The sequence below is a fragment of the Peromyscus eremicus genome, chromosome 7, assembly GCF_949786415.1.
Source record: "Peromyscus eremicus chromosome 7, PerEre_H2_v1, whole genome shotgun sequence".
In the NCBI taxonomy this organism is placed as follows: Eukaryota; Metazoa; Chordata; class Mammalia; order Rodentia; family Cricetidae; genus Peromyscus; species Peromyscus eremicus.
This window is the reverse complement of record NC_081422.1, coordinates 76,967,851-76,993,799: the sequence shown is the minus strand read 5'-3', so window position 1 is coordinate 76,993,799 and position 25,949 is coordinate 76,967,851. Positions and strand designations below refer to the sequence as shown.

Sequence of the window (25,949 nt, the reverse complement as noted above, 5' to 3'; positions counted from 1 at the left end):
TTTTTCATATAATTGTGTCTATGTAGGGGAGTGGGCTGGTGTGTGTGGTTGCCTGTGTCCAATCTCCAAGGAATTGGAGTTAACAAAGGTAGTTGTAAGCTGCCTCATGTGGATGCTGGAAATTGAACTGGGATCCTCTGCAAGACTAGCACAAGTTCTTAACTGCTGGGCGATATCTCTCTAGCCCCAAGATTGAACATTTTTATGTGCTTCAGTTTATGCTAGATTTGAGAATTAACTTATTGAGATAACTTTTATATTCCATATTTGCCTATGTACTAAGATAGAAGATTGATAAGGACCTGAAAGAGGGGAACAGCTTATTCTTTCAAGGGAATTTTGGAAAAATTTCAAAGTGAAAACAAAGTATCATATGTATCTTTATATGATGAAATTTCAAAGAACAAAGAGAAGTCAAGTGTTTATATGACTAGCGAGAATAGGAGGTGTTAATAAGTAGGTTGGGCTAAATACACGAAATTTCTGTATATTTCCAAGCACTGATCTGACGGGTTCTTCACATGCTTAACCTAAGCTTCCATTCAAATTCTGCCTTCTCCAAGAGGGCTGCTCTAACTTCTGGCTTACCATAGCTGTCTTTCAGTTCCTTTTTCTCTTTCTTCTCACCTTTTTTTTTTTTTTAACATCTTTCACATTATGCATTTATCTGCAGGCTTATTGTTGAATTGCCCCAATCATTGTGGGTAGTTTGCTGTAGGACAAAGATCTTGATGTCTAATTTGTCACTGGATCTCTAGTAACAGGCATATTCTCAGGCACATAGTAGACAGCCAAGAGTTTGCTGAATTAATGAGACAGTTGTCAGAAATTCAGGTGTAAACAGGAAATTGTACTTTGGCTTCTTCCGAGATGTATGACTTTGAGTGTTTGTTTTTTCAGTTGTATAATGGAACTAATTTGGTTTCCATTAGGATTGTGAATGCTCGAATAATAATAAACATAAACAATATGAAGTCATCCTTCTCATCATTCCTTTTGAAAATTAAAAATAGGTTATGGAGGTTATCTTTTCTTTCCTATCACTTATAGGTAACCATTTTAAGTCTTTTATTTAATTATGGACTTCTGTGAGACTGATTAGTATTTTCTGTAATATTGCATAGGATTGAACCAAGTTTTAAGCCAGCAAGCAAACCAGGATATCAGTCCTCTAGACAGCATGATTCAAAGACTACAGCAGGAACAAGACCTGAGGCGTTCTGGTGAAGCAGGTGTCAGTAATACCAGCCGTTTAAACAGAGGTAAGCTGAGATGGTACTTGGAGAAACTGAGACTATCTAATCTCCAGCAGTAGAGCAGTGACTAAACAGTAATAATATAGCCATAAAATGAAAAAGACTATCAAAAGATTACGTTTTTAAAGAATAAATACATGCCTATACATTAAAGGTGAATTTTTAAAATATGGATAGTCCATATTTCCCAAAGTAAACGTTAGAAGTAAGATTTTGTTCACCACCACCCTACTCCCTCAATGCTTTGGTAGAAACCAGTGCTTTACTCCTTCTGGGCAAGTAATCTTACAGTAAACATGAAAAATCAGCTTATTATATCTTTTTCAAAACACAGTAAAATCGAAGTTTTAGTTCCTCACTCTTATGTGTTGTCTATTTAAGGTTAAGAGAAAAGTTAAATTTGTGAGCCATAAATGTCCTTGGATTCTTTTTTAATTCCCAAAAGACTTAGCGATATTTTTTTAAAGTAATGATTTTATACTTACAGTACTTGAACTTAACACCCCATAATTATGATTTATTAATTTATCCAATCAGTTGAATAGCCACATTTCTGTTTTCATTAAACTTTTGCCTGTGGTTTTGCTCATGATAGTGGTAGTTGAATCATTTGCTGTAAAAGCTTTGTGTGGAAGAAAATACTGGTCTTTTGGTTATAAATTAAGTGAGATGACTGTCTAAGCAGAACTTAACCATACTGATTTACCCCCATGTAGGCTCTGTAAGTTCTACCTCCGAAGTGCATTCACCACCAAATGTAGGATTGAGGCGCAGTGGGCAGATTGAAGGTGTGCGACAGATGCACAGCAACGCCCCAAGAAGTGAAATCGCCACAGAGCGAGATCTCGTTGCTTGGAGCCGAAGGGTGGTGGTACCTGAGCTCTCGGCTGGTGTAGCTAGGTAAGAGGAATTATCAGTTGGTATTTACCGTACTTCCTTGCATTCCTTTTGACTGATAGTCTTGAAAACACCTTTTCAACCTTGTGATTCCTTTTAAGTTAGTATTGTAAGGCAAAAAATGAATTCCTAAGTTTGTTTTTCTAGAACGATTTGTGTAAATGGTATGAATTGAGGTGGGTTTAGATAGGAGTAAAGGTCATAAATTAGGTTCACTAAGTATTGAGTACCAGTTCAAATTTTACTTTGTCCTGTTGGTATCCTTGGCCTATGTGTGCACGTGTGGAGTCTAAAGGTTGATGGCAGGTGTCTTCCTCTGTCATTATGCACTTGTTTTTAGGCACGAGGTCACTGCCTGAGCCTGGAGCTCATTGACTGACTAGACTAAGTGGCTAAGGACTCACCTGTGTTGTGTGTGTCCTCTCCCGTAGTCCAGCACTGGTGTGAAGGATGCACTCAGGTGTTGCATCTGGTATGTGGGCAGATGCTAGGGATCCAAAGTCAGGTTCTTTTAACCAGTGAGCCATCTTCCAACCACTCTCAGTTTATATCTTCAAATACATTTTTGGCATTAGTTAGAATTATATAGGGTATTTAGTGCTCTTTACTCATTATTTACATCACATTCACAGGCATAAAGAAGATACACCTTTTAGAGGTAAATACATAAATAGTTTACATTTGAAAATACTTTTTATCCTTAAGTGTGTATATGATAGAGCGCCAGATATTGGTGAAATTATTTAGGCCACTCCACGTAGTTAAAAGGAGATTTATTTAATGGCGTAACTTACAAATTAAGGGATAGGTAGGTCGCGGGGTCTGGGGAAGGTGTATCACAGTCCAGTGGTGTTCTCTGGAGCTCTGCTTTGTCCACCTCCACCATCCAGGGTCCTGGAACCAAGAGAGTGTTCGCCAATCCAGATCTCGGGTCCCCAGGCGCCTCCCTTGGCCCCGCCTTGTAGGCGTGACAGTTGCCGAAGTCTCAATGGGGGTTGGGACTTCCAGAACAAAGCTGGAATGGCTACCCACTACATATCCCCCTTTTTGTCTAAATAAGAAAGTTCTAACCTAATACAAGACTATATACAAAGGAATGGTTATCAAATATTGTCCAGGAATAATGAGGGATAATGACCTAGATAAGATGGAACTACAACCATTGCAAACAATATCAAGCAAGAAACACATATTAAAATCCAGAGAAGTATAGAGCATAGGTAAATGACATGTTACAAAGATTGTTTTATCTCTTTATCCATTTATCTTTAATCCTGAGTTTTAGCAAGATTGTGACTGTCACTTTAAAGGTCAAAGGATCCAACATCCAGTATATGTCCATTAGGAATCTTTCCAGGACTTAAACTTGGTAGGCAATTTAAAGTTTGCCTCATGTAGCTCTGAAATGAGGCAGAGTAGTACACTAATTTAAATCTAACCAAAGGGCTTGTAGCTTAACATATAAGAACTTCAAAAACTCAGTGTAAACACTGTACAAAGTGGATCATGCCTGTGACCCCAACCCTTTGCAGGAAGATCAAGAAGCAAAATCCAACCACAAACTGGGCAAAAGACCTGAACCAGCATTTCACCAAAGAGGATGGTAAATTAAGCATATAAAGAGATACTCGGCACCTTTAGTTACTGGGAAAATGCAGAGTAAAACTACAATGAAATCCCACTGTGTACCTATCAAATTATCTCAAATAATAAGTGATAGCATCAAATACTGGGTAACTAGAGAGAAAACTGCTATACTTGTGATTTTGTTTGTTTGATTGTGATAATATAAACATGACAGGTACACTCTGGAATACTGTTTTGTATTTTATTATACAACTGTCATATATGACTCAACAATTTTATCTTGGAAATTTACTCTTATTAGCATATAGTAATCATACAAAGTAATGGGCTTCATTATGACATTTCCATATGTGTGTGATTATTTTGATCATTTTTACCCCATTCCCTGTTTCCCTCTGGTGCCTCCCTATAATTTTCATTGTCCCCTTGATTTTCTTGACTGTTTCCTCCTCTCATGCTTTCTGTATTTGTATGTTGTTGAATTATGGTTGCTTGAGTGAGCATAGGTGAGGGGTAATTTATAGGAACCATGGGCAGCTTACCAGTGGCTATACCACTGAAGGAAATGACTCCTCCCCAGCAACCATTGACTACCAATAATATCTCAGGGAGGGGTGAGAACTCATGCCCCTAATGCTACCATTAATTGCCTGTAAATACTCAGAGAGGTTTGTGACTTTGTGGATCCCTCCCTCATCCATCACAAAATTTGAGAGACATACGTAGTCTTGTAAAGGTATTCACAGTTGCCATGAGCTCATGAATGCAATAGTCAAAAACTATAGGAACAAACTCAAATTTCCTTCAGTGGTACATGATTAAACAAACTGTGGTATATTCTACTTTATAGAGGAACAACTTATTGATGAAATAACTTAGATAAATCTGTTTTGATGGACTGATGCTTAATGAAAACAATTCCAGAGTTGCATACTGTTTGATTTTATTTATGAACATTATTGAAATGATTAATATTACAGGGTTGGAGAACAAATTAGTGGCCACTAAGAATTAGGAGGAGAGAGGGTTGAAGTGGAAGAAGGTGTTGGTATGATAATAAAAGGGCAAAATGAGACATTTTTGTGCTGATGGAATGTTCTGTATATTGATTGTTGTGGTAAATATACATTACACATAATACGTTTGCATAGAACTAACATTCACAAATGTGTAGCAGTAAAACTGGAGAAACCACATGATTAGTGGTTTTCATCAGTATCAAGACCTTGATATTGATACTATAATGTAGTTTTGCAAGTTAAGAATTCCCGTACCCTCTTTTTTACATCTATATATGAATTTAAGATTATTTCAACATAAAAGTATAAAAAGCTCAAAAACTTAAATTTGAAGTTGTCTTCTTTCATTTTCCATTAAATATGACTCATTAGAGAACTGTGGCTAAGTAAAATGAAAGTATTAATATGCTCTATTATGAAAGTATCAACAATGTATGTGTGCTTTGAATATTAATTATCTTTCTGTTACAAAATCTCTTTGGAAAAATTAAAGCTCAAAGATTAAATTACCTTGCGGGTCAACAAAACTTCTAAGTTAAAGTAAAAATAAAATTCTCTAGTTCTAAAGAGTTGGATTTAATGAAGTTAAAATTCAAAGTTAATTTTTTTTGTTTGCTTGTTTATTTAGTTTCAGCTTGAGGTCTGGTATAGAACCTAGTTTCGTTTTTGAGTACTAGGGTCTGATCTATGTCACTGGAAAAATTATGTGTACTTCAGGAATTGGTGGTTCAACCTTAAGGCTCTGCTGTTAGTAGATTTCACATATCCTGTTTGACACGTAAGATTGTCTAAGCACAACCCATATACCTAATAAGGAATGTGTCTTGATATAACTTCATAGAATTTAATACTTGGTTTGATTTATAATTACCACAAGCAGAAAGAGTTCGAAATGAGGGGAGAATCAAAAGAAATCTCTTTTTAGTATTTTAGTTATGTCCTGAGCCACGTGTTCCACATGGAAAGAAAATACCAGAACTAACTTCACATTGTTACCTTAATAACTAACATTCATTTGAAAGGCAATCAGTTGTAAAATGGCTTTTATGGCTTTTAATTATTCTCTTTTAGTAGACAAGAAGAGTGGAGAACTGCAAAGGGAGAAGAGGAAATAAAGAGTTACAGGTCAGAAGAGAAAAGGAAGCACTTAACTGTTGCAAAAGAAAATAAAATTTTTACTGTCTCAAAGGTAAATATTGATTTGATGTTTAATATTATGGCCATTTTAGGCCTTCCTTTTAAAATTATAAGCATTAATATTATAAGCAAAATAACACTAATGAAAAATTAGTATATTTCCTGGTTATTTATTAGGATTACTTTATTTCTCACTTAAAACTTGTGTCTGCATTTCCTATCTCTTAGCATATCTTTTCCCCATGCCAAGTTTTATGTATATGTTATATTCAATAATCTATAGTCAACCTATGGAGAAGTATTTTTCAGTTCTTCCATTAGTTGTATGTTCCATGACTTTTATTTTTCCCTACATTGGTGTTTTATTCTCATCTGTTAATAATCACGTTAGCTGATATCTACTAAAAAGAATAGCGAATAGCCCTTTTCACTCTTAAGGTGGGGTAGGTTGATGGCTGGAGAGCTCTCTTAGTGGTTTTGAGCACTTGCTGGAAGAGGAGACCAGGGTTTAGCCACTCACAATTGTTTTCAGTTCCAAGGGATCCAACACTCTCTTCTGGCCTCTATGAGCACCAGGAATGCATGTGACATGGCTCACATACAGACATACAGCCAAAACATAAATAAACCCCTAAAGAATAAAGGCAGGTTGATTGTCCCTAGTATTTTGTCTTTTTGTCATTTCAGTGGTTCTACCCTGCAAGGCTTGAATTTTCCCTCCTCTAGCTTAGCTGGCAAGTTTCATAGCCATTAGTTCTGAAGTTTAGGAAGAGTGTATAAAACAGCTTCTTAAGCAAGCCTTTGTTACTACTGAACAGTGATCTAAACAAAAAAAAAATTATTGGTTTCTGACTAGCTTACAATGGCTTAAACAAATTGAAATATATTTTTCATGTAAAAATCTTTGTGGCTCAGCCTTTAAAGGCTAGACTCACAACCAAAAATATAAAAGTCCTTGGTAGAGGTTGACAAGATTGGCTCAGCTGCTAAGGCATTTCTGCCAAGCCTGATAAGCTAAGTTGGATGCCAGGAACCAACATGGTGTAAGAACTGACCACACAACCTTGTGCTCTGACCTCACCATGGGCACCACGTATCCACAGACACACGAATAAGTAAATGTAATTTAAATTTATAAAATGAAAAAATCTTTGTAACCCAGGGTGGAGAATGGTCCCTTTTAGTGAGGACTGAAGACATTTTATTTTCCTGTTCCTCCAGGATTGACCACATTCCTAAAGATAGTGTGACTCTTCAGACAAGTGTCAGTCAAAAGAGAAAAGTATGAAGAGTATATATGCTTGTCCTGAGGAAGGCTCTTTCATACTGCTTTAATAACGTTATGCCAGATTTATCATTGGCCAAAGCATCATCACATGATACTCTAATAAGTAGATTTTATTTTGTGTTGAAGGACAAGAAAACAAGTGTTAGTTAACAGCCAGCTTTCTGTTCACTGTATGAATCATTGAGGTACTTCAATGAGTGATCCTGTCTCAAATCAAAGCATTTAAAATGCTTCTTAGATTCTTCAATTTGGAATTTATCTTACTAGAAGTGTCAAATTTTGGATGAGATTTCCCACAATGAGAACATAGCAATTTTAAATAACATGAATTTGAATAGTTAAAAATTCTTATGCTAAATGAAAGGAATGATATATTAAAGTAGAACATTATTTCCTTTTTATACCTTTATGTACTTTCTAAGATTTCTATAAAATTTAGATTTGTATGTGAACATTCCTTTCACTTTTCAGCAGTGATATAATTTTAGGTTCAAAATTACTTTGTGTCAGATTTTTTTCTGCTGTTCTCTTCTTAGTGTCTAATGTCAGGTTCATTTTAAAAAGTGTTTTCAGGTTTGACTTTGATATGTCTAATGTAAGTTTTCTTTCTTTCTTTTTTTTTTTTTTGTTCAACTCAGTTCTGAAACCATAAAACGTTTGGGATGGGGTTTTTCATTTTGTGGTTTTTGTTTTTTGTGTTTGTTTTGTTGTTGTTGAGGCAAGGTTTCAGCTCTGGATCTTCTTGCCCCAACCTTCCTTCCAAGTACTATGTTTTCCAGGCATTTGTGAATCATTCAAATTTGTTTTTTTTTTTTTTTTTGGTTTTTCGAGACAGGGTTTCTCTGTGTAGCTTTGCGCTTTTCCTGGGACTCACTTGGTAGTCCAGGCTGGCCTCGAACTCACAGAGATCCGCCTGGCTCTGCCTCCCGAGTGCGGGGATTAAAGGCGTGTGCCACCACCGCCGGCTTCAAATTTGTTTTTATTTGAAACTTTGAGCAGTAATTAGCCTGTTTGATTCTCTCACTCACTGGCATACATTTCAGTCTGTATGGTCAACCTACTGCCTTTCCCCGTTACTAATTAAATGATTAGTTTTTTTATTTTAAGGATCTTTAGCTAGTTCTTTTTCATAGCATCCGGTTTTCTGTGACAAGGTCTGTGCTTATGGACATGGTGCTCTGCTTTTCACTCTAGGAGCATGTTATATTTGAATATATTTCTGTCACTGTTTGTCAGTTTTGTTCTGATTGTTTGTATGTGCCCATCTGCAGGTGACTTATTTTTGGTGAGGGTAGGGGTTCAGTCAAGATCTCTATATAGTCCTGGCTGCCCTGGAACTTGTTATATAAGTGAGACTGGCCTTGAACTCACAGAGATCCACTTACCCCTGCCTTTTGAATGCTAGGATTAAAGGAGTGAGCCATTATGCCCAGCTTGTAGCTGACTTTCTGAGATTTATTTCAGAAATTTTAGTGATATTTTAAATATGTATGAATTTTCCATAATATAACTATTAAACAAGAAAACCTGTTCCTTAAAATCTATTGTGAATAAATTTCATTGTATTTTTTCCAGAATCATGCTCATGAGCATTTCTTAGATGTTGGAGATTCCAAAAAGCAACAAGCAAATCAACACAATTACCGCACAAGATCTGCGCTGGAAGAAATGCCTAGACCCTTGGAGGATATAGAAAATGGGACTAGTTCTTCAGATGTAAGAGCTTAGCATATTCACAAATTTCTCTATCACTTGTACTTATTTTTCAAAAATGACTTTCATTTCGTGCATTCATTGATATAATTTTAATATGGCATTTTAGGTTTTATAGTAGTCATGTCTTTCATTTACTAAAAACCTACTTCCAGAGAGGTCACATATTCAGTGTCAGATTTAAAAAACAAATAGTCCTTATTGGTTAATTATTCTTAGTTCTGTTTGGTAAAATTTTAGAATACCTTGGTGATAGAGTTTGTGAAGTACAAATACTAATTAATGGAAATCCTGTCTTAGGCTTTTTATTACTGTAAGAAGACGCCATGACCACGACAACTCTTACAAGGGAAACATTTAATTAGGGTGACTCGCTTACAGTTCAGAATTCAGTCCATTATCATGGTGGGGAGCAAGGTGTCACACAGGCAGACATGGTACTGGAGCTGAGAATCCTACATCTTTCAGTCAACAAGAAGGTGACTGACAATCACACTGAGTAAAGCTTGAGTAAAAGAGATCTCAAAGCCCCACCATGATGGTGACACACTTCCTCCAACAAGGCCACACCTTCTAATAGTGCCACTCCTGTTGGGGGTCATTTTCTTCAAACCACCACATCCTGTAAGGGTTCTGAGGTTCAAAGATGTTTAAACTTTACATATATGTAACTGTTAATGGTGACTAATCATTAAATGAGGTCCCCTTTACATTAAAGCTGAGCTGTGAAATTGGTACCATAACGCTCTGGTTTAGTGTGACTTAACAGTAATTAGAAGCAGTTGACCATTTGGGTTACTTTTTACCCTCAGTAACAAATTCAGAGCTTCTTAACGTTTCGCTACTACGTGTGCACAGTTTTCTTTACAGGTGTTGTCTCTACTAAGTTGTACGTTTTTTTGAAAGTTAAGTCAGTCAGCAAACATCAACCATTTTACATAGGACTTCAGTCTAAATCCTTTCTCCTCCTTTCATAGTTCCTATTGTGTTTTAATCTTGAGAGATGAATTTACCCTAGTGATAGTTATTCTATTTTGAAACCAAGTTGTATCTTGTGCTAAGCATATGTAAGAATTTTCTTGAGTGTCTGGGATGACCTTATCCACAGTGTAAGTTAGTCTGCAAATCTCAGGTACCATGAAATAATATTTCTTCAGTCCAGCACTTAGGAGACTGAGGCAGGATGCACACATGAGTCCAGAAATTTGAGGCTTGTTTTGGCAATAATGTTGAGACTCCATCTCTTAAAAAAAAAACATTATTTTAAGTTAAAAAGAGGGGGGAAAATTCAGTGTTATCATTCTGTCATTCTTTTTTTCATCAGGATTTATTATTTTTTAATTTTCTTACAGACTAGGTGTTTGAATAGTGAAGAAGATTCTTGAGAGAAGGAAAGAGCTGTTTTCTCATATTAGCCAGAATAAACCAGCTGTTTTAGTCACTTTCCTTTGCAAGCAAATTTTCTCCTTTGGTGATTCTTCTTTTCCGTTTGGTAGGTTTTAGTCAGACTTAGCTGCCTCCCACAGGCCTGCCTTCTGCACTTTCTTAGAAGAATAGTTACTTCTTCTAAGTCCACATACTCTTCCAAGAGTAACCAATGGCCTTGCAGTGCTTGGTTATCTAAAAAATTATGTTAGTATGCAGTGGCTTTAAGTTCTGTTACAGCCAAGTTAGAATGGTGTGGTTAGTCTAGCAAAACAAGAAAACTACAAATTAATTAAACCTGGTATGAGAAATTCAGGGGAAGGTTTGATTTTTATTGAGACAGATTTAAGCCCAGTGATTCCCTGTCTCAGCCTCGTGAGTAGGAATAGGTCTTTACTTGCTCGTCTCTTGATCATTTAAGAAGACCAAAGAGTATAAAGTACGCATGGGCAAATCATTTGCTTTTTGAGAGATTTATAATGTTCTTTTAAATACAAAATTTTATAAAATACTTTTACTATTTAGTTTACTAGGAACTTGGGTATTTTGACAGTTACATAAGTGGCATGAACATTTTAGTGAAGTTTAGCATCCTTTTATAGCAATTAAGTAAATTTTTTTAGAAAAACTGGAATATGTTAATATAAAATAATTCTTAATGAAAGGAAGCCTAGCTTTTTTGGTTGAAATATCTTTTAATGTTTTGAATGTAGAAAGTAACTGTTTCGTTTCTCTTCTTTTAAGGAAAGAAATAAAATGAAATATAAAAAAACCCTATCATTTATTTATAGATTTCAGTTAGTTTACCTAAATACTTGCATGGTTATATACTTCCCATTCTTCACTAAGACACCAAAATAGGAATACTTTTTCCCTTAAAAATAAAAAATACATAACTAAGCAGCAGTAAACAGACTCAGCAGGTTGCATGTATATGTTTATTTTTAATAAATATATAAATAAACAGTAATAAAAAGGCCAGTGAGAGGGAGCTAAGTGTTGAGAAGGGGGAAATGATATAATTATATTTCTAATTAAAAATTTAAAAAGTAAAATATTCTATTGCTAGAAAAGTGGCTCAGTAATTAAAAGCCCTTGTTGCTCTTCTAAAGGACCTGGGTTCGGGTCCCAGTACCTACATGGAAGCTCACAACTAACTGTTACTCCAGTTAATCCCATGGTACTAATCCTGTCTCTGACCTCCAAGCAGCAGGCACATGTGGTACAAATACAAACATGAGACAACATTCATACACATAAATAAATGTTTAAAAGGCTATGTAAGGTTTATAACAAAAGATAACGGCCTTATGAAAAAAAATAGCTTCACCCATAATATTCTCTGGACTTTTACTAGTTACTAAGAGGTGAATCAGTCTGTGTCTTTTTGTCGTTGTAATAATCTCCCATTGGATAAAATGAGGCTGGAGACGGAACGTACTGTTCTGTAAAGTTGTTTCAGTAATAAGTAAAATATAAATGTAACTAATTTTAAGATTCTGAAAGCATCTACAAAGAAAACAGCTTTTAAAAAGATTCAAAAAGTATAAATAAGTTTCACATGTTAAGTGTGGCGTTAATCATTTTAATAAATTTATTTTTAGGCTTTTTAAAAATAAAGCCCATTTTTTTTTTGTATAAACCTGTAATTCTAACACTTGAGGAAACATGTAAGAGAATCACAAGGCTACAGATGCAGATGTCCAAAACCCTGCATTTAATTTTCTGTTCTGAAAAATAAAGTAAAAATGAAACGTGGCAATTATCCGAGAAGTGTTCTGAATCTGCTACTTATTAATAGATAATCCTCATGAACATTTGTTTCAACTTTTTTGAATAAAAATACAAAAGTTGTATTTTTCTACTTACCAAGTCAGGTTTTAGATATCCTACTGTGCTGGGCATTATCTTATGAACCCTGTGCTCCCTGTCTCAGGAAGGTGAAGTGGTTGCTGTCAGTGGCGGGACATCTGAGGAAGAGGAGCGGGCATGGCACAGTGACGGCAGTTCCAGGTACAAGTGACGGGAGGTTGACTTTACCACCTGCTCTACCGCTGCCCTCCACATCTTGGATATAAAGTTATTTGAAGGGTCTTTCGGTTAACAAAAGTTTAGATTTTTTTCTCTGATATGTCTTTAAAGAAAAATTGCAACTAGATTTGTAAAGTGATGTTTTTTAACTCATCTGCTTACTTGCTATTGTATTTCTGAATGATGTATTTATCATACAGAGTTATAAATTAGCTTCACTACTGTTTTTGAGGAATTTTTAAAAATTTATTTAATTTCATTTTATTTGCATTTATGTAAAGGTGTCAGATCTCCTGAGACGGGAGTTACAGACAGTTATGAGCTATCGTATGGGTGTGGGAATTGAACCCAGTTCCTCTGGAAGAGCAGCCAGTGCTCCTAACCCCTGAGCCATCTCTCCAGCCCGATTTTGAGGAATGTTTAAGTATCAGATTATAAAAATAAAGAGGGCTTCCTATTGAATTAGCTCTTACGTGGATGATTTATGAGATATTACTAATTTTCTCTACCATCAATGAAATGAAACTGCATCTTTCTACTGCCATCCTGTTTTTATTATGCAAGCGAGAAATCCTTCAGCTACTTACAGTGGAATTTCACATTTTTAAAGGCCTAATAGCCTTTACATTATAAGGTTTTAATGGTCAATGGGAATACACCCTTGGGGGAGGAAATTATTAGTTGTTCCTTATATTTTTTTTCCTGCCTCAGCAGTTCCTAAAATAGACTTCCAAAGGAAACATTAAGTGGAAGCTGTAAGATTTCTATAAGATTCTTACCAGTTCTAGGATAAAAGGCTTTCCTGTCCCTCTGTAGTGATTCTTAATAATGATATACAGATGTCTATAGATTGTGTTTAATAGTTTTCTGTTTTTGAAGCTGAGCAGTGAAAACAAGTTTACGTTCTTTTGGTTTAGCAGCTATTTTAGAAATAGTGTAGTTTAAACCAGGAGACATCATAGTCCCTCTTCATATTGAAAGAGCACTGGTGGTGCTAGCTGTTGAGGATCTTTGTTGTGAAAAACATGGCTTCTGTGGTGTGTATTTATTTTGTCATCAGATCTTCTCTGAAGAACTGAATATTCCAATGACTGGCAGCTGATGCTCATAAGTTGAAGAAAACCCATACTAGAGAAGTGAGAGTTTGAAAACATTATTTAGATTTTTTTGAAAGCCATTTTAAAGGTCGTGCTTGGTGGCACATGGGTTTATCTAGCACTTGGGAAGTAGGTAAAAGAGAATCTCTGCAAGCTTGAGGCCAGACTGGCACGCAGAGTAAAACCCAGGCCAGCCAGAAGTAAATAGGGAGGTGCCAGAAAAATCTAACAACGAAGTCATTTAAAAAATCAGATCATAGCCGGGCGGTGGTGGCGCACGCCTTTAATCCCAGCACTCGGGAGGCAGAGCCAGGCGGATCTCTGTGAGTTCGAGGCCAGCCTGGTCTCCAAAGCGAGTTCCAGGAAAGGCGCAAAGCTACATAAGAGAAACCCTGTCTCGAAAAAACCAAAAAAAAAAAAAAAAAAAAAAAAAAATCAGATCATATTAGAAAGCACTTTTTATTTCTTTGATTCTGATCTGCAATGATTACTCTCACAAAGAGTCAGGTAAATGACCATCAAGATGATTTAGACTACGGAAAAGGCAGTGATGGGTAAAACTACTGTTCAAAATGTGCTGTTAGCTTGCTGGTTAATATGGGAACTATGAGATCAGACCTCACATAAAGCTAGTGCTTTCTTTGAGACAAGGTCTCTTTTTTTTTTTTTTTGGTTTTTCGAGACAGGGTTTCTCTGTGTAGCTTTGCGCCTTTCCTGGGACTCACTTGGTAGCCCAGGCTGGCCTCGAACTCACAGAGATCCGCCTGGCTCTGCCTCCCTAGTGCTGGGATTAAAGGCGTGCGCCACCACCGCCCGGCAAAGCTAGTGCTTTAATGTAATATGATTATAAATTTTAATATGCTCTAACTCATATGTCTTTAAGACATTTATAGTTAGAAGTCTATGCAGAATAAGCAAATATTTTAATGTACTAAAATTAAACAGGAGACAGTATAGGTAGATATGTGTAGGGTGCCATATCATGACTGCTGTATCTCTAAAGGTAAAATGTAAAGATAACGGCAAGCATGATTGATAGTGGCATGTAAGAGAGTTCATCTTGTATATTTCTCCATAATGGAAGGGTAAATAAAATAGTATTCACTAAATATATTACTATGGTCCTAGAGTTGATCAAACTTAGGTCCTCCTGTATGCTAGGGAAGAAAAAAAGATTTTACCACTGAACCAAACTTCATTTTACATGCTAAGTAAATGTTTATGAGTTCAACCTTCCTACTGCATAGACACACTTTTTAGCTGCCAGTTCAGTATCTGCCACCATGAGAATTCCCATTGGTTGAGAACTTCATCCTTAAGCTAGGCGTGCTAGTACATGCCTTTGAGTCCAGTACTCTGGAGGCAGAAACAGGTAGGTTTCTGTGAGTTGGAGGCCAGCCAGACATAGTTAGGCCCTGTCTTAAAAATACAAAGGAATTTTATACTTTGGCTAGTTTAGTAGTACAATGCTTACAAGGCTTCAGTCCCAAGCACTTTAGAGACTGAAAAGAATTCCAAGATCCCCTCATAAAAGAAATCCCTGTGTTTGCTTATTATGGTGTATGCATGCTGGCTCTCCAGGGCTCTTTCTAACTTCTGTTTGAACTGAAAAAGATGATACTCCATTCCTTATTTCTTGTATGGCAAGTATTATTGACATATATATATATATATATATATATATATATGCAAAACAGTATGCTTCTTAAAAGTATAAAAGGTTTAAATTTATTTTTCCATAGAAAGTTGTAAAATTTGTTTTTAGATAATGAAGGTTATGAGGAGTTGATCAAAATGAAATACCTTTTAGTTCATTTGTGCTTTTTTTTTTTAAAGTCTTTATATATTTTTTTATAAAATGGTCTTAAAACTGTACCCTATGTGATTTAAGTTGCTTCTCTCCTTCTAGTGACTACTCCAGTGATTATTCTGATTGGACAGCAGATGCTGGAATTAATTTGCAGCCACCAAAGAAAGTTCCTAAGCATAAAACTAAGAAAGCAGAAAGTAGTTCAGATGAAGAAGATGAATCTGAAAACCAGAAACAAAAACATATTAAAAAGGAAAGAAAAAAAGCAAATGAAGAAAAAGATGGACCAACATCACCAAAGAAAAAAAAGCCCAAAGAAAGAAAACAAAAGGTTGATTTAAAATTTTTAAGTCTAGTCTTTTCTTCTGGGGAAGTGCTTTAAAGCATAAATGTGAAAAATCCAACATAAATGTCTTTGAGGTTTGTTAACAAATAATAGAAAAAATTCAGAATTCTATAATAAGCAATAGTAAAGTACATGGAGATTATGTTGACATAAGTGTTTACTCAGACACCTAAGAATGTTTACTCAGAACATAACCATAGTTTAAATATTTGAGCATTTAATTTTAAAACACATTTTTTAGATCCAGTGAGATTTATTTATGTAAGCAAAATAATGATATAAAATGGATTTTGTCTACCAATGGTCTTTATATTTAACTATCGTAATCGTCATTGCTAAAAATACAGAGAAACTCCAGGGGAGACATCACATGAAATATAAATAAAACATCTTGTCATAGTTGACCATAAAGCAAATACAAATCAAATATTGGGTACAATACACTTCTTATAGTAAGTTTTCATTAAGTATAGTGTATAAACCATAAACATAGTAATGTGTTTGTTTGGTTACTTAATGAGTCTGGATAATTAGAGAGTAGAGAAAAGAAAAAAGGAAACAGAAAACCAGTACTCATGAAGCTAAAAATCTTTAACCAGGAAATGGGAGTAAGACAGTTTTTTGTTTTTGTTTTTTTCCTCTGAAATAAATAAAATACTATAGTAAGTGTCTGGGGATGGCTCATGGAGACAGCAGGTGAAAGTGCTTGCTGCCAACCAAATCTGGCCACCTAAGTTTGATCCCTGGGTCCCACATGGTAGAATGTAAGAATTGATCTCTCTCATGTCCTATTACCTACAAATGTGTACTGTGGCACATGTGGTGTCCACACACACACACACACACACACACACACAGACACAGAGCGCTTTTTTTTTTTTAATTTAAAGATAATACTATAGTAAATGGACATATTTGGGTAAATAGAAAAAAATTTTAAAATATATGTTTACCTATTCTTAGCTGGGTGTAGTTATACATGTCTACATCTCTTTAGTCTTAGCCCTTGGGAGACAGAGGCAGGCAAATTCTTGTGAATTTGAGGCCAGCTTAGTCTACATAGCAAATTCCAGGATAACTAAGGCTATGTAAAAAGATAGCCTCCCCCACCAAAAAGTTAAAAAAGAATTATTTTTTTAACATTTTTTAGATGTAAATATGTTATCATTTTTAGAATTAAATACTAGTGTGCTCTGGCTCTTTGTTCTCAAGAAGCTTTGGAAATTATAAGAATCTAGTTGTGTTGTTTTAATTATTTGATTTTTATTGTTTGAATTCATATTTATTTCACCTATATAATTATAAGTTGTGATAATTTGGTTTCATAGTGAAGTGTTGGTTCTTCTTAACTCCTTTGTATTTTGTGAGGAAGCTTTACAGAAGACAGTGGCACATTTGTCCTCAGTTTGTGCCTTATGAATGATGGTGAATGTAGTCAGAGCCAGTGCTGTATTTGAATCTCCTGCGTGGAGTATTTTATTTCTGTTGTTTGGCTGTGTCAGAATATTGTAGCAGGATCTGTTTATGGAGCATGCTTTAATGAGAGTAAGATATTATGGATTGTTCCTTTTGACTGGACTTTTGTTCTATAACAGGATAGCAAATTTGTTTTTTACATAGTCTTCAAGTTAATTCAGGCAGGACAACAGTATTTCCTTCCTAGAAGTACCGTGTAGATCGAAAAGCACTCACTAAGCAAGTAATAAGTGCATTACTGAATATATGAAAAAATGAGAATATTTTCCATATGACTGACTTTTAATTAAGCAAAGCATAAGGTAGATATAGAAAATGGCAACAAAAGAATTCTTCAGCAAATTCAATAAACTATTCAGAACTCAGTTTATAAAGTAATGTGATCAATGAAAATAAGTGAAAGCCATAATCCTTATTGTGAAACTAATGTGTAATTAACAATATGTTCTAATGTCCCAAAAGTAAAAGAAATGCCACATATTTTAGAGATAATATTTCAGAAATCAAATTGAAAAATATTTCAGTCAGCCTAAAAGCATTCCTAGAGATCTATGGAGAGAAAGTGAACTGTACCTCCAAAATAAGAAAATCTGAAATAACAAATCAAGAAGTTTTGAAAAATACTTAATGCATTGTAATAGTAAAATACTCAGTGACAGAAATTTGCTTCAAACAAATACTTAAAGTTTCCCTGGCATCACTGGGTAATGAAATGTGTCTTTATGATTCTGCATGATGCCAAAATCTTAGTTACACGTTTGGTTATTCCTATTTAGTATACAGTTTATACTTTCTGTACTACTTATTAGCTACTGATACTTTCTTTATTGAGAGAAATAATTGCTTATTTAATATATCATAGTTGAGCTATTCCTTTTTATCAAAAGAACCCTTCTTAAGCAAACCTTTGAGCACAACCTCAGTATATAAAACTAGTAAATTCAGAGCTGTTTGAGAGGAAATTTATGGGTTTGGTGGTCTGTGTTAGTATGATTCTTGATGCTTGGATAAGATCATAGCTACAAAAGGAGAATTGATTTATCTGGGCTTATAAGCTCCAAGGTTTTAGTTTCTGTTAAGTTGGCTTTTGATGTTTCGAGGCCAGAATATTCATGGTAGGGAATGTGTGTACTCGCCTCTTTGTGACTAGGAGAGAGAAGGAGCTGGGATCTCAGTGTCTTGTACCCACCCCCCACCCCAGAGCATGTTGCAAAGCAAAGCTTTTTTAATGAAGGGTAAGAGCTACACTTACCTGCGGATTTAGATTGCAGTCATGAATTACGCTTTTTTAGTAAAGTGGCAGTAGTAGGTTGTCCTCTTAAGATCCATGACCACACTAGCCTTGTGTAGTTGACTAGATTTCTAGTACTAGGCATGATTGTCCTCCTGTTGAGTGGACCTAGAGTCCACTTTGACAGCCGTTGGCTACTAACAAGATATGAGTACCACCATTGTACCCTTAGGGATGTCTTGCGATGTTGGTTGTTGTAGTCCGTAGATGTCACTGCTGGCTGCTTCTGTGCCTTGGCAGCTTGCATAGCACCTTCCAATACTATGAAGGTAATCCCATTTCCTAAAAGAAAGGGCTAGCTATTCTACCAATATAGCATGAAAGTAGCCATGTACGATATACAAAACAAATACATGTGGCTATGTTTCAGAAAACTTGATTAATAAAATACTCGGTAGATAGTGCTTTTTGACCCTAGGTCATTTGCTGTTCCTCCTTACACATTCAGCTATCCTTTTAAAATATGTCAGCTCTTAAGTTGTTTTTGTTTGTTTGTTTTTTGTTTTTGTTTTTGTTTTTTGGTTATTCAAAACAGGGTTTCTCTGTGTAGCTTTGCACCTTTCCTGGAACTTGCTCTGTAGCTCAGGCTGCCCTCAAACTCACAGTGATCTGCCTGCCTCTGCCTCCCGAGTGCTGGGATTAAAGGCATGCTCCACTACCGCCCGGCTGCTCTTATGTTTTTAAGCCTACAATTTTCCAGTGAAACCATCTCTTACATAGAAGAATTATCAAAGACTTTTCTTTTTCACCATGTTCCTCAAGATGAGAACACTCCTGAGGCATTAAATTAAAAAATGCCATGTGTGATCAGTAGGAATAAGAGGAAAATGTATATTGTGAAATAATTCTAGGAGTGTCTCCTACAAGTTTGCTGTCATGGTATTGCTTTTTCTGTATGATACCAATCTCATTCAGTGTGGTTTAGCTGTAGGTAGAACACAGCTTGATTTTTATTAGTTCAGTGTTAATTTGCTTAAACAAAATAAAGTGTACAACTCTTAGTTACACTCAAGCACATTTTTAATCTCTTGCATAAAGTTTCTCTACTTAGGTTTTAGTGGGTTTTTTTTTTTTAGTTCATTTTCCATGCATGTAATATAATATAAAGGCTATTGTTATTAGACCACTTGTTGGTGGGAAGAGCATAGGTGAGTAAAAGAATGAAATGACTACAAGAAGGGAGACCTTTCCTTGGGGGATGCTCCTGTATGCCAGCAGTGAGGAAGTGAAAGGAAAGATTGAGAATTCAAGATCAGACTCCACTACGTAGTAAGTTAGAAACCAGCCTGGGCTACATGTCTAAAAGAAATAGAATGATAGAGACAAAGATAGAGATAGAGACAAAGTAAGAGAGAATAAGTGTGAGTGAATGATTGAATATTAATGAGACTATTCTTAGGTTATTTAGAAGTGTAATGTCCAATTCATGGAAGTAATTATGGCTGTCATGAAAGCAGTTAGCTTTCTGGAGCCTCAGTACTACTTAATCTTACTTAGTTACTACTGTCACCCTAAGTCTAGGAGTTTAAGACTGTTGAGCACATTTTAACTTGGCCGTATGTACTGTTTATAAGATAACTTATTTTGAAAGGGGAAGAAACCTCAAGAGTTTATAGTTTGGTGTCTATAAGGATAATTTTAGAGAGTTTTGTGAAAACTATGCATTTTGCTCTAATCTCCAGCTCTCCATCAGTGATTTGGAAAAGTTAAATAACTGTTGCTAGGTCTGCTGCTTTTCTAGAATAAGGCTTTAATGCTAGAGAATAAAATCTTTGTACAGACGTCGTTTCCTTGTATTTTAAGATACTACTAATGCTGTTCCACACTTTTCTCAGAGATTGGCCGTAGGAGAACTAACTGAAAATGGTCTTACATTAGAAGAATGGTTGCCTTCAACGTGGATTACAGATACACTTCCCAGAAGATGTCCATTTGTACCACAAATGGGTGATGAGGTACTTCTGAACTTTAAAATTTTTTTAAATTACCTATGTTTTTTCAAGTAGTAACCTCAGTATCTTTTATAGCTCTTGAAACACACTTCAGAAGATTGCAGTAGGTTCCTAAAAAAAAAAAAATCTGTCAGTATTGCAAAAATACAACCAAGGATGTAGTAATGATATTCATCAGGACTCCTATAAATATATGATAATTTAGTAGATAGTATGACAGAATAGAGACTTCACTGCCATGTTTAAAACTGGCATATTTTAACAAAGGATTTAATTGCTGTTTTTCATTTATTTTTGTTTTAAGGTTTCTTGCTACTATTATAGTTTATTTTTTAAGTTTTTCAAGATGTTCTTATGAGTACTATTTTTATATTTCTGCCCTTCCCCCAAATCCTGTTTCTCACCTTCCTCAAATTCATGACCTTTTTCTTTATTTGTGTGTGTGTGTGTGTGTGTGTGTGTGTGTACACGTACCTAAATAAGTATGTGTACATGCAGCCTGCTGGGTCCATTTAGTGTTGAATATGTGTACTTGTTTAGGATTGACTACTACCAAGGGGCTTGTCCCTGTAGAATACCAATTCTCCCTCTTTAAGCAGCCATTAATTTCCTGTAGCTCTTCATCTATGGGTAGGGCCTTTTGAGATTTCTTCCATCTACATTCTTTTGTATTTCTAAATAAAAATGCATTTATTTTTCCTAATCTAGAGAGAAATGTATAGCATATTAAAAGAAAAAGATTTTATACTTTGTTTCCATTTAATTTTATGAGAAAGAATTTCATTTACTCACATTGATTATTTACCTGTCCTCAAAGCCATTAATCTTAAAAGTAAGAAACCCGTTTAGACTATACTTAAGAATTTGAAGCCAGGTGGTAGTCGTGCATGCCCTTAATCCCAGCACTCGGGAGGCAGAGGCAGGAGAATCTCTGTGAGTTCGAGACCAGCCTGGTCTACAGAGTGAGTTCCAGGACAGGCTCCAGAGCTACACAGAGAAACTCTGTCTTGGGGGCTGGCAATGGAGTGGGAAAAAAAAGAATTTGAGATTAATTTAAGACTATCAGAATTTCTCAGGATAATGTCTTCTCATTTTTATACATATTGAAGAGATGATACCTAGTATCCAACAGACTAACTGTAAAAATACTTAAAATAGAGGCTTCCTTTTTCAAAGCACAGTAATTGATATTATAAAGTAGGCACTAACAATTTTACAATGGAAATAAGTGGAAGAGTGAATCTAAAGAAAACTCTGGGATGATTTATTTATTTAATGATCCTTCTTGCCTCAACAACTTTTGGAGATTAGACTATTACTATACCTTTACAATGATACTTCTTACCAAGTTATGTAGCATCAAAATAACATGGCAAGACTTTCAGGATGGCCACAGCTCTTTGTTTTCTATTTAGATGGTCTTTTCAGTTGTGGGGCTTGAGCCTTCATCACCCCGTCTGAGTCTGAAATCAGTGTCTTACTTAACACTGCTCACTCTAGTGACTCTTCAAGCAACAGGAGCAGTAAAATATAGAATGAAAATATGTAGGATAGTGACTATTGAAAATACTACTGATCATTTAAACACAGTTTAAATAAGCTTTTCTGGACTCGATTTGGCTCAGCAATTAAAGACACTGTTGTTCTTGCAGAGAACCCAGGTTCAATTCTCAGCACTGACATAGCAGCTCACAACCTTCTGTACCTCCAGTCCTAGGAACTCTGATGCCCTCTTCTGAGCTCTGCAGACACTAGTAGGCTTGCAAGTGGCGCGCATATATATAGCCAAAACTCCTAAATCTTAAAAAAAACAAAAACAAAAAAAAGTAAACTAATGTTTCTACTTTCATTAATGAGCAAAATATGTAGTGGCAGACTGTTCAAATACCTGTTCTGCAGGACAGCTGCTAGGAGTCAGTTAAGTTTCATCTTGAAATAGAGATGCATATGCATGTTTGTGCACTTAAGAGTTAGCACATTAAGGATCAAACTAGATAAAACATACATGAAATTAAAGTTTTCTGCATATGTATAAACACATGATTTAAAAAATAAAAACAAAAGAATATGACCATATAGTTTAAGCCCCTGGTTATAAATGACTTCATTTTTTTTTTTTTTTTTTGGTATTTTTGAGACAGGGTTTCTCTGTGCAGTTTTGGTGCCTGTCCTGGATTTCACTTTGTAGACCAGGCTGGCCTCAAACTCACAGAGATCTGCCTGCCTCTGCCTTCCAAGTACTGGGATTAAAGGTGTGTGCCTCCGCCGCCCAGCATAAATGACTTTCTTATAACCACGTGGATTAACTTATTTTGAATCCAGAAATGAAATAATGAAGTAAAAACAAAAAAGCTATACATCTTAATTTTGTGAGTATATACGCAAAAGAGTTTTTAATTAGAATACTTAAGTTTTGATTGTCTTTAGACAACTTGAGGAATAACATTTAAAAATTTAGTATTAGAATTTCTGTGTAATGTCTAAATTAGATTTTCAATGTTAGTGTTGTTTTGCACCTTTAGTTTTGATTTTTATTTATTTATTTTAGGTATATTATTTCAGACAAGGACATGAAGCATATGTTGAAATGGCCCGGAAAAATAAAATTTATAGTATCAATCCTAAAAAACAGCCATGGCATAAAATGGAACTAAGGGTATGTATGATATTGACATATTTCTTCATGTAAAAAATACATTTTGAATTATGAAGGAAGTTCTATGGTTTACTCTTTGGACTGTAAGAAACTGTATGATGCCGGAGAAATAGTTCAGTGGAAAATGCTTCCATGAAAATGTGGGGACCAGATTTCAGCTCCTCAGCACCCCTGAAGTATAGTGCGGTGGTTCCTTTTGTCTGTGCCATTCCATCTTAGTTCGGCGCTTGGTTGGCACAGGCAGGGACTTACTTAGGCAAGCTGGTTAGACTATAGCCAGAATGGCAAGTTACAGGGTCAATAAGGGACTTCCTGTCTCTAAATAAAACAGATCGTATTCAAGAAAAAGCCCAGCATCCACCTCTGGCCTGCATAAGCACACAGTTTATTCCACAGAGATAATCCTTGTTTTCTGTATTGTAGGAACAAGAACTGATGAAGATCGTTGGTATCAAGTATGAAGTGGGATTGCCTACCCTTTGCTGCCTTAAGCTTGCTTTTCTAGATCCTGATACTGGTAAACTGACCGGTGGATCATTTACCATGAAGTAAGGACTGATACCAAGGCAGTGCTTTGATAGTACTGGAGTATTTTTCAAGATTGAAATAAATTTGAACATACCTTAGATATTTTTAGGTGTGTGACCTAATCAGTCTGTTTCTATTTGTAATAGATACCATGATATGCCTGACGTTATAGATTTCCTAGTCTTGAGACAACAATTTGATGACGCAAAATATAGGCGGTGGAATATAGGTGGGTAACTGATTTAGAAGTCATAGGTATTCTGTATATCTTCCCCTTTCCTTTATAAATAATTCACTATTTTTCGTAGTTAGGGGAGCCTTTTTTTTATAAATTGTAAATATACCAATAGTAAAGTGCCATTTTTAAGTTTTGAGAAAGAAAATACTTTAATCTACTTGATGTTTAAATTTCAAAATGAAACATGTTCTGTTCCATTTGGTTAACCGTTACAAGATTATTTTAGAATTTTTCCTTTTAGCTGTTTTATGTGTTAAATTAATTATTTATCTGAGCATAATAGTAATAAAAATCGTGTTTGAGGACAAAAGATGATATAATAGCATGAGTTAAAATTTTGAACTTGAATTTTGAACATTAAACTGATTTTATTGTTCATAGCTGTCTGGAATTGTAAAATCATAGGTTACCACACTTTTAAGCTATTTTATTTAAATTATGCAAATGGGAATGTTACTCATTGATTAGTTCTTAATTTCAAACAAACCATTGTTTGCTCTCTTGGAGGGGATTGTAGTAGATGTATAAATGGCATGGTTTAACAAATTGTTTAAGTTGATATATCAGTATTTTTTTTTTTCTGGTGCTCCTAAACAACTGGCAGGTTGTTTTTCTTGATTGATCTGGTAAAACTTAGTGTAAATGGAAGAAGAAAGAGGACAGGAGCATGAATAAAAAGAAACTCTAATGACACACATATTAAATACCCAGAGTGAAAGGGGTATTTTGTTTGCTTACCTGAAAGAGAGGAAAGGAGTAAAACAGAAGAGATCTATGACATCTTCTTAAGAAACCTGAGTTCAGCACAGGGAAGATGTACAGCAGTCTCTAGGAAGTAGGAATCTAGAAGACATTATCACCAAGAAGGAAATCTTAAGAAAAGGGTTGAATTCACATTATCTAAAAAAAAAAATTGTAAAAAACTATATTGAAAAGTGCTTTATACTACTTGTATTATAGAAAGATACTTTAAATGCATAGAAAAACAAACATGAAAATTAAAGCAGTTCAAATTATTTGAGGAAAAGGAATTGCAAGAAACAAATTTGTAATCTTATTTGAATAGTAGCAAACAGTATTTACAGTCAAAGATGAAACCAATCTAGAATCAATGTAGCACACATTTCTTTTACATAGAGTTGTATTGAAGTAAAGTAATATTGTATCAGGTATCTTGAATGAATAAATAGGCATCAGAGCATTTTCATGTAGATCTTTAAATATTTTATATTAGTAGATTATTATGTCTTCTACAATCAGTATCTAGTTGGTCTTTTATTTATGCATTTGTCTTATCTTCAGCCACTTCAGATCACCAGGAGTGTTTTATGGTTGACTCTGGCTGGTACTCATTATTGTTAACCTAACAGGACTGTCCATTGTGGTTAGATTCATACACAGTATCTGACTCTTCGTATAGCAAAGCTTGTCCGTCTCGGGAGAGCCCTAAGAAATTGGTCTGTTAAGTTCACATTTCTGTAATGTTCTTATAGATTTAAAGAATTATATTAGTACTAAGTTTTATAAAATAGCTTTTCTCTATGTTCACTATTCCTAATACATGTTTGAGAAACAATGACAAGACTTAATAGTGCATCATGCTTGAATCTAAATTTGGATCTAACTCTCCCAGTCAAAATTATATAGATTATAATTTTGCAAAATATTTTATTTTAATTAAAATTTTAAAAGAATTCTAGTTTAAAAGATCTGTTAACTTTTTTTATTTTAACTATTTTTTTATTAATCTTTTTTTTTTTTAATTCATTTTACATACCAACCCCATTTCCTTTTCTGTCCCCTCCTCTGCCCCTCATCCACCTCCCCCGACCACTCCCATCCACTCCTCAGAAAGGATAAGGCCTCCCATGGGGAGTCAACAAGGCCTGGAATGCTCAGTTAGGCAGGACCAAACCATCCTCCCACCCCACCCCCAGCCCTCAGCATCTAGGCTGAGCAAGGCATCCCACCATATGAAATGAGTTTCAAAAAGCCAGCTCATGCTCCAGGGATAGATCCTGGTCCCGTTACCAGGGGTCCCACAAACAGACCAGGCTACAATACTGTTACCCACATGCAGAAAGGTCCTAGTTCGGTCCTATGCAGGCTCCCCAGCAGTCAGTTTGTCCATGTGCTCCCGCAAATTCAGGTCATCTATGTCTGTGGGTTTCCCTATCATGATCTTGATCCCCCTTGCTCCTA

The 25,949-nt window shown here is 35.3% G+C and overlaps 1 protein-coding gene across 4 annotated transcripts in view; it reads left to right on the top strand.

Annotated features, from left to right (window-relative positions):
* Positions 1-25,949, top strand: part of Phip (pleckstrin homology domain interacting protein) — a 124,669-nt gene that overhangs the window by 69,343 nt on the left and 29,377 nt on the right. For 3 of the 4 annotated variants that reach the window (XR_009380297.1, XM_059268294.1, XM_059268293.1), the window contains exons 18-27: positions 1,125-1,262; positions 1,973-2,156; positions 5,831-5,948; positions 8,760-8,900; positions 12,259-12,335; positions 15,360-15,591; positions 20,209-20,328; positions 22,874-22,981; positions 23,405-23,529; positions 23,656-23,738. Coding sequence is in view for 3 of the 4 variants with exons in the window: in XM_059268294.1 (XP_059124277.1) it covers positions 1,125-1,262; positions 1,973-2,156; positions 5,831-5,948; positions 8,760-8,900; positions 12,259-12,335; positions 15,360-15,591; positions 20,209-20,328; positions 22,874-22,981; positions 23,405-23,529; positions 23,656-23,738 (1,326 nt within the window). In the remaining variant the exon portion in view is untranslated. The remainder of the gene's footprint in view (positions 1-1,124; positions 1,263-1,972; positions 2,157-5,830; positions 5,949-8,759; positions 8,901-12,258; positions 12,336-15,359; positions 15,592-20,208; positions 20,329-22,873; positions 22,982-23,404; positions 23,530-23,655; positions 23,739-25,949) is intronic. The other variant, XM_059268295.1, reaches the window with a different exon arrangement.